Consider the following 9,439-nt stretch of genomic DNA (forward strand, 5'->3'; position numbering starts at 1 on the left):
CACAGATGATAAATAACCTTTTAGTTTATATCACATCCAATAAGAAAGCAACACAGATGATAAATAACCTTTTAGTTTATATCACATCCAATAAGAAAGCAACACAGATGATAAATAACCTTTTAGTTTACATCACATCCAATAAGAAAGCAACACAGATGATAAATAACCTTTTAGTTCACATCACATCCAATAAGAAAGCAACACAGATGATAAATAACCTTTTAGTTCACATCACATCCAGTAAGAAAGCAACACCATTAACAACAAACGTAAACGGATGATAAATAACCTTCTAGTTCACATCGTATTTAACAACACGGTAACACCGTTAGCTACGAGGCTGGAAAAATTATACGTTTTCAGTCTGATTCTGGAACTTAATTTACCTTTTTGTTTCACTCAACTAGAGATTTTTTACAAATGTTCATCTACCTGGTAATATGTACCTAAGATTTTTTGTCTTCAGGTTAAGCATAGCATATACAATTTTCTCTAGAGGTTAAACATTCTGTCTTTGGATAAAAGCCAAGGCTTATAATATTTTATCACCTGATATATATAACTTTTTTTCCAGTTTTTCCTGAATATAATGATGTATAACTATCATGACCCAGACAAGTATAACTTTATTTTCAGTTTGACTCTGAACTCTACATATTTATATATATATTAAGCAGTGGAATGACATTATTTCAAGCACTAGTTTGAAGACAGATGTAGTAATAATCTCTTTATTTTACTTGTTTACAGCACCCTTAGTTCAAAGACTAGTTGGAAGACAGAAATAGTAATATCCTCTTTATTTTATTTGTTTATAACGCCCTTGGTTCAATGACTCTTTTTGAAGACATATTTAGTTATAATGTCGTTATTTTATTTGTTTATAACGCCTTTGGTTCAAGGACTAGTTGGAAGACAAATTTAGTAATAATTAACACCCTTGGTTCAAGGACTTGTTTGAAGACAGATTTAGTAATACTCGAATAACAGAACTTTTTAGTCTTCGATTTGCAAACACTTTCCTTAATCTTTTATATTTGAGAAAATTATAGCTTTATATTCTGGTATTGAAAATTGGACATAGATGTCGCAATATTTCATTAGAATGTTTCTATTAAAATATAAGCTTCTATTTTGTTTTATTAGCTCCAAAGCCATCAGGGCGACGTCCGCGTAAACCGGGAGTAGAACGAAAACCACGCCAGGCCTACAGTGCTAAACAGCTGGAGAGACTAGAGGCGGAGTTTAAGGTTATCTTCTTATTTTCAGATAGTCAATTCAAAAGAAAACTTAATTTTATTATTCTACAACCATATTATCAGAAACGTAAAGTACTGACATAATTTTATTTTAACCACCCAAAAATTTCACAAGCTAAGACATTTGCTTTTAAAATACATTAATTTGTTAGAAGGTTTAAAGTCTTTACCAAGATTTTAATAAATCTCTCCATACTCTTGATAACGTATTTGAGCTAGTTAGAAGTTATTTAGTGACGTTCACAGTAACTTTACTGTGTATTGTACGGTGTATGTTTACAATATTCAGTGACGTCCATAGTAACTTTTATGTGTATTGCACAATTTATTTACAATATTTAATGACGTCCATAGTAATTTTACTGTATATTGTATAGTGTGTTTACAATATTTAGTGACGTCCATAGTAACTTTACTGCATATTATATAGTGAGTGACGTCCATGGTATGTATTTTGTATGATATTTACACGATTAGTTAACTAACTTGTTATATTTATCGATTCAGTTTACTGTGAGATAGTTTAAGAACACTCTCAATTTTGTATAGTTTACTTTCACCTTGAACTTAGTTATAGCAATGACTTTAAAAGAATATTGTTGTTTAGTGATAAATGGTGAGAACAGCTTCTAATGGTCCTTGTTTTTCCTTTCCGTACTAATATTTTCAAATATATTCTATTGATTATTTGTTTCTGTGAGTTTGTATTTTATAAAAATCTTTTACAATAGTCACCGCTGGGTTTCTTCAAAAAACGAAATAATTGCAAGTGATTAAGTACATTCTGATGGGTCTCACCCCTAAAGTTTTCATGACTGTTTCGCTGAACTTTAGAAATTTAATATTCCCTACCAACCATTCATATGCAGAGTTGTGACAAAACTATGTATTACTTCTTTCATAAGTAATCGTTCATAATTGTAATTCTTACCTTGTGTTTCAGTCTTACATTGAACAAGATCATTATTATCTATTTCAAATTTTCTGAATTTACAAAACATTTATTGAATAGTTTTTTCACTCTTCAATCTTTTTAGAGAACTTTCATTTTACCAACAATCTATTGAAGCCTATTAAACAATAGATAAACCTACAAAAATACATATAGCAATTACCCTAAATTTACAGGCATTATAACTGTATTGATACAGATTTTTTATTTCAGATTACATTTCTAAGTACAATGTATTTGTTTTGGTCTATTGTTGTTGATTGTTTGTATTAAAGACGCGTTTTGACAACTGTAATTACCTTGGTGTTTCTAAGCATTTTTTCTTTTGTATAGGTCTATTGTTATTGATTCTTCTATGTATCACAATGAGTTGAAAAGTACTTTTGTGTCTCTGCAGATATTATATTTGTATTGTAAAGTTGCTCTTTCTTTGGCGGATTCTTTAAAATTATCTAGCGGAAATAATTCAGAGTCCAGTTCACACAAACGATAACAAATTAATTTATTTCTTCCTTAACGTTTCAACAAACTGCCTTCACTGTCCACAGTCACGTTTACAAATGCTAAACCAATAAACTTACTTGTAGCACTTCACGGCTTAAACAAACAACAAAAAAGAACAGATTCATTCTACCGACGAGAAACAAACTCTTCTTAACTATCTCCTCGGCTATATTCTTGATCCTTTACTGACACTTTATTCTCCTCGGCTATATTCTTGATCCTTTACTGACACTTTATTTATGTCATCAAATCCTTTAGAATGTTCTTGGCGTACTTATTGTTAACGTCATCATTCTTACCTCCAGCTAAGAAACAAATTACAACATGAAAAATATAGCTTACAACACTGCTCCTGTCTTTGCTTGTGAAGTCCCTTGAGCAATCCTATAAATCCAACTAAATCTTGTTTTCTTGATGTTTCGTTAGCTCTATGTGTTGTTTTAGTTGTTGGTTTCCTATATTCTCTTCTTTAATAGCTAGATTCAAAACAATTACCTCTCTTTGGTATCTTTGATTGCAGTTCCTGGCAATATGCCCCTTAAAGTTATACTTAAAATAGTTCTGTTTAACTAGTTGTCTAACTAATTCTTATTTTTCACTAATATTCACGTAACTTCCAGATGACGCCGTTAGTAGTTCACCTGCAGCTTAAAAGAACTCAAATTCCATCGTCAACTGCAAATATTTCTTTAAAGACATCTTTAACCTGATCCTCATATCTTCGGCTGCTATAAATTTGTCACTTGCACGAATCCACCATTTCACGAGAGGCACCTAGCTAAGATAATAGGGCAATCCTTTCCAAATCTTCTGCAAGTCCAGCTAAGGTCTCTTCTTTCCTCCGTACCGTGTTACAGAACTTGGCTCTGAATGCTTCTTTCTAGTACAACACTACTAACCTGTTGATCAATGCAGCTACCAATGTTTTATAGCTGTTACAGCTCTCAGCTGGAAGGTTACATAATGTTGTCAAAGCTGGTCCTTTTGTTGTTCACTACTCCACCCGTTCACTATGGAAATGATTTCGAACTGAGCCTGGTATGACTCCCATGGTAGCTTTCCACCATAGTACATTGGTTTCATTATTGGCCAGTGAACCTGTTAGCTAAATCTTGAAATTGGATTTGGTAGTGTCATGGTTGGAGTGGTCCAAAACTTCCTTCATTAACAAGTGGCACAGCAGTAATGGTTATAAGTGTAGACCAGTTAAGCTATCATATACTATATATGGTAGTAGATTGTGTTTTTGGTTGGAACTCTTGAGCGGATACAGAAAGATACGTGGCTAGTTTAATCTTTCATTTTTTATATTCTGTCTCTAATTTCTTTTCTAACTCATTAATACTTTTCTTTACTTCAATTTTGCCATAGCTTTTCAATATTTCTTAAATCTTATTGTTGTAATTACCCTGTATATCTCCAATCCTCTCATAGATCTTGTCTTCAATCAGATTGATTTTTGATTTTTAAATAGTACGTCTCTTTATTTTTCTAATTCCTTTTATAACCTCTTGATCATCTTACAATGTCCTGTTAATTTCTTTTTGGTCATATTTCATTTTTCAAACCTCTTTCTTCTACTTTTTGGTTTCGTTGTTTCTGTTCCTCTTTTAATTGTTTATCTATTTCCTCTAATTTTCTGTCCAGTTCTTCTTTGTCTTCTTTAAATGCTCTGTCTTTTTCTGTTTGTTCTTTTTCTGTTGTTTGATCTTGTTTAGCAGGTTTTTTATCTCAGTTTGTGCCCTTATGGTCATGTTCTTCTTTCATATAGTTGAAGTTTAACCAAAGTTCTATTTTATTTATCCCAAAATAATCCCTACTTGTTACACCAGGGTTGTAATGTTGTTATTTGATGCCGGGTTTTCTTAAATTACCATGAGAAATAATCCAATGCTGTTTTCCATAAAAACGATAACAATTTAAGTTATTTCTTCCTAGCAGGGCCTGGTGGTTAGTGTACTGGTTTTGTAATCTACAGGTCTCGAGCTCCAATCCCGCCAACGAACATATTCATTTTTCAGATGTGGGAGTGTTATAATATGATGGGCAATCCTACTGCTTATTGTTAGTTGGGATGCACGATGTTGACTAAATGCTCTTCCCTTAGTCTATCACTTCAAAACTAGGGACGGCTAGCACAGCTATTCCTCAAGTAGCTTTACCCGAACTTTAGCAAACAATCATAAAACTTGTTTCTTAACGCTTTCTCTTTTTTTTCTTTTCACAAACTGCCTTCATTGTACACAGTTGTAGGGCACATTTACAAATTACGTTAACTGCACTACACTAGCGTAATGAATGAATTTACTTGTACCACTTCATGGCTGAAACAACCCTCCCCCGATAAAAACAAACATAAAACACTGACCAATTCACTCTTATAATGACTCTCGAATGTAATAGAAAGTCTGACGTCAAATTCCTTAAAATGTCCTATACCTATCCGACCTTAATATCATCATCATCATGACTCGCAGCTCCCTCTAGTTGACAAATAAATTGCATTAAATACATAGCTTACAAGATTTGACTGTTATTGATTTTTTGTATTTCAATATAGCTTCTCTGTGTCTCTACAGACAATATTTTAAATATTATTATTTACTTTTTTATTTCATACCAGTCTGACAAGTAAATCAGTGTTTCTAAACACATTATCTTTATAAAGATCTATTGTTAACGGCTTTTTATATTTCAGTCCAGTTTGACAAGTATCTTTATATTTGAACAGACATTATCGTTGTGTATTAATTTTATATATTTCAAACAATCTTGACAAGTACCAACGTGTTTCCACAGATATTTTACCTGTAAAGATCGATTGATATTGATTTTTTATATTTTGGACTAGTTTGACAAGTACCTTTATGTCTCTACAAACACTGTTTTCATGTATGTTTATCGTTATTTACTTTTATATTTCAGATTCTTTGGTAAGTACCTTAATCTCTCTCTCTTCAGACATTAACTTTATAGGTACATTGATACTGATGTTTTATTATTTCGGACTAGGTTGACAAGTACCTTAGTGTTAATAAAAGAATGGAATTATCAGCAGCTTTGAGTCTCACCGAGGTTCAGATAAAAACTTGGTTCCAGAACCGCAGGTAAGGAGAGGTAAAATAATAACCTTTTAGTTCACACCTAACTCCGTGAAACCTATATACTGAAACCTTTTAATTCACACACAACTCTGTGAAACCGATATACTGAAACCTTTTAATTCACACATAACTCCATGAAACCTATATACTGAAACATTTTAGTTCACACCTAACTCCGTGAAACCTATATACTGAAACCTTTTAATTCACACACAACTCCGTGAAACCTATATACTGAAACATTTTAATTCACACCTAACTCCGTGAAACCTATATACTGAAACCTTTTAATTCACACACAACTCCGTGAAACCGATATACTGAAAACCTTTCAGTTCACACCTAGCTTCGTGAAACCGATATACTGAAAACCTTTTAGTTCACACCTAACTCTGAAAGCGATGATATCCTTCTTCGTGTAGTTTTGTTATTACTACAAGAACACTGTTTTGGATTATTTCTGACAAAGTTAAGTGTTAGATAAATGTCCTTTTAGTTTCTGGTCATAAAATCCTGTAAACTTTATAAAAACACATTACTAATTCAATGAGAAAAATAATGTAATATCTTAAACAATTATAGATAAACAATTCAACAAAGAAAATGGAATAAAATAGTAGCTTATAAAGATTAAGTTAACATTAAATAATGAAATATAACAAATACAAGCAGCACTTAATTAAATAACGATAAACTGGAAAAATTCCTTCTATAATTTGTTTCTTGGCTCATTTCTTTTTGCATGAAACTTATTTTGTACTGGTGAATGAAACATATTTTTTTAGAGCCCGGCATGGCCAGGTGGTTAAGGAGCTCGACTCGCAGTCTACCAAACATGCTCGCTCTTTCAGGTGTGTGGGGCGTTATAATGTGACGGTCAATCCCACTATTCGTTGGTAAAAGAGTAGCCCAAGAGTTGGCGGTGGCTGGTGATGACTAGCTGCCTTTCCTCTGCTAAATTAGGGACGGCTAGCGCAGATAGCTCTCGTGCAGCTTTGCGCGAAATTCAAAACAAACAAACATATTTTTTTAAACATCGCTCACTTAAAAGGCCCGCAAAATATTGGCTCACTTCCAATTTAATTTCACCTTAAAACTTCAACTATGAAAGCTCGTTGTTATAATGTCAAAATCTTATCAATTTCTCTGTAAAAATCAATGATTAAAAATAACATGACTGTCCAGGTAATAATCATGTTACTTCCCATGTAAATGTCATATGAAGTTTTAAAACAGCTAATTGTGGGATAATAGTTATTTCTGTTTCGTCTCTAACAGTGGAATATGATTACTGTTAGAGACGAAACGTTCTACAGAAATAACTTTATTATCCCACACAAAGCTGTTTAAAATTTTATATCGCTCGTAAGATCATTATATTATTACCTCTGTAAATATGATATTATTGTTGTTGATAAACATATTATTACCTTTTAGAATATCATAGCATTGTCTATATGATAATTATTTTACTACTTATGTTAAAATCATATCACTGTTAAACAGGAGCTGTTTTACCATGTAGTTTTGTGTAGTTTAAAAAGTTCAATGTGCAATTGAAAACTGAATTTCATACAGTTGTATATCTGCATGTAAGTACCGAAGAACTGTAGAACCATAAACCTCTCTAAAATGTACGTCATTTATTTATAACAATGGACGCTACAATATAATGTAGATTTTAGCATCATTAGATAAAAGTTTCATAAACATCTGATATAACAAAGTATGTATGATCTTACTAACATTTTTATTATGCCCAAAAATCGACTTTTGCATCCCAAAACGCAAATCGACAAAATAAATACGTGCTCCCCCCCCCCAGTGGCATAGCGGCATGTCTGCGGACTTACAACGCTAAAAACTTGGTTTCGATACCCATGGTGGGCAGAACACAGATAGCCCACTGTGTAGCTTTGTGCTAAAGTACAAATAAACAAATACGTAAAATAATGCTCAGCACCCTCCGGGGAGCGTTACAATATGGAACAAATATGGTTTGTAGAGCTTTGCAAGTCCCTTCAAATAGCCCCTGCTGCTAAACTAATTATTATAATTGACAATTTTAGGCATTGTGTGGATATGGTTCAGAGATTTTATACAACATTTTGATATTTAAATAGAGTAGTCCGACAGGCTCTTTAATGTTACATTGACCAAATAAACAATTACATTTTTCTTCAGATCTATGAGCATTAAGTTCAAGTAATAATCAGACAGAATAAAGATGATGTTATTGTTTTCCGATTCAGGCTATCTTCACATCCTGAAAACCGCCCATATTCCTGTGTTTTGTAATTAAGGCTATCCTCACATCCTGAAAAAAAAAACAACAACAACACAAATTTCTGTTTTTTTTTAATTCAGTCTGCCCTCACATTCTGAAAACTCTCACATTTCTGTGTTTATAATTCAGTCTACCCTACATTCTGAAAACCCTCACATTCCTGTGTTTATAATTCACTCTATCCTTACATCTTGAAACTCTCCACCACACACATTCCTGTGTTTTATTATTCGGTCTATCCTCACATCCTGAAAACCCTCACATTCCTGTGTTTATAATTCACTCTATCCTTACATCTTGAAACTCTCCACCACACACATTCCTGTGTTTTATTATTCGGTCTATCCTCACATCCTGAAAACCCTCACATTCCTGTGTTTATAATTTACTCTATCCTTACATCTTGAAACTCTCCACCACACACACATTCCTGTGTTATATTATTCGGTCTATCCTCACATCTTGAAAACCCTCACATTCCTGGAAATTCTTATTGTTTCATACGTAATATTATTATAGTGATGCCAGGATTATAATTATTTTGTCATGAAATAGTTTGATTTTATTGGTCTATCCTTTAATTAGAAATGTCAAGATATATGTTCTCTTGTATCGATTTTCAAACTAGAACGAAATGGAAGAAACAGATGACCGCTCGTATGAAGGTGGCCCAACGACAAGGACTCTGGCCAGCACCGTTCTTAACAGCAAGTCACGCCTTTAGTCCTTTTCTGGGCTCCGCAGGTATAGGACCTCTACTGGCGTCGGACGAGCCTACTTCCGCCCTGGGTCTGGTCTGTGGAAGGGATTCTTCAGTGTCAGAACAGGGAAAAGAAAAGAATTAACTTAAGAAGAACAAGCGAAAGTGAACATACTCATGAATGTGTACATATATATATTAATGTATTATTGGGGCTTTCAACTTCTCAATGACTACTACAGATCAGACTTTCGAATAAAAATGGTAACGTTATCAAAACGTCAGACGATTTGATGTGAGCGATGGAAATCCTTGATTCTTATACTACAAACGTGTTTGTCAGTTAGCATTGATCAGTGTTGTAACAACACATCATTTGGTGTCGTTCAAACAATTTTATTCTATTGTGAAAGTAAAAGGTACTTTTCTAACCATCAAGAAATATTTGTATTGTTTGTCGGTGAATAGAAGCGACACCTTTATAATGTAGACAAATTCCAGAAGTGAAACTCTTTCTCTCATCGTGTTTGTCTTTCCCCGGATAAAGAACCGAGGTTTATAATATTAAAGTATACGTGAAAAAAAAAGGTTCTGAGTCCATGTAACTTTAATTATAAAGGAAACAAAAGT

The 9,439-nt window shown here is 33.0% G+C and overlaps 1 protein-coding gene across 1 annotated transcript in view; it reads left to right on the plus strand.

Annotated features, from left to right (window-relative positions):
- Positions 1-8,954, plus strand: part of LOC106466078 (homeobox protein HMX2-like) — a 21,042-nt gene extending 12,088 nt beyond the window's left edge. Inside the window, exons 2-4 of the mRNA XM_013926322.1 lie at positions 1,150-1,253; positions 5,731-5,825; positions 8,738-8,954. Coding sequence (XP_013781776.1) covers positions 1,150-1,253; positions 5,731-5,825; positions 8,738-8,954 — 416 coding nt within the window. The remainder of the gene's footprint in view (positions 1-1,149; positions 1,254-5,730; positions 5,826-8,737) is intronic.
- The last annotated feature ends 485 nt before the right edge of the window (positions 8,955-9,439 follow it).

This window comes from Limulus polyphemus, unplaced genomic scaffold, assembly GCF_000517525.1.
Source record: "Limulus polyphemus unplaced genomic scaffold, Limulus_polyphemus-2.1.2 Scaffold2144, whole genome shotgun sequence".
Taxonomy (NCBI): Eukaryota; Metazoa; Arthropoda; class Merostomata; order Xiphosura; family Limulidae; genus Limulus; species Limulus polyphemus.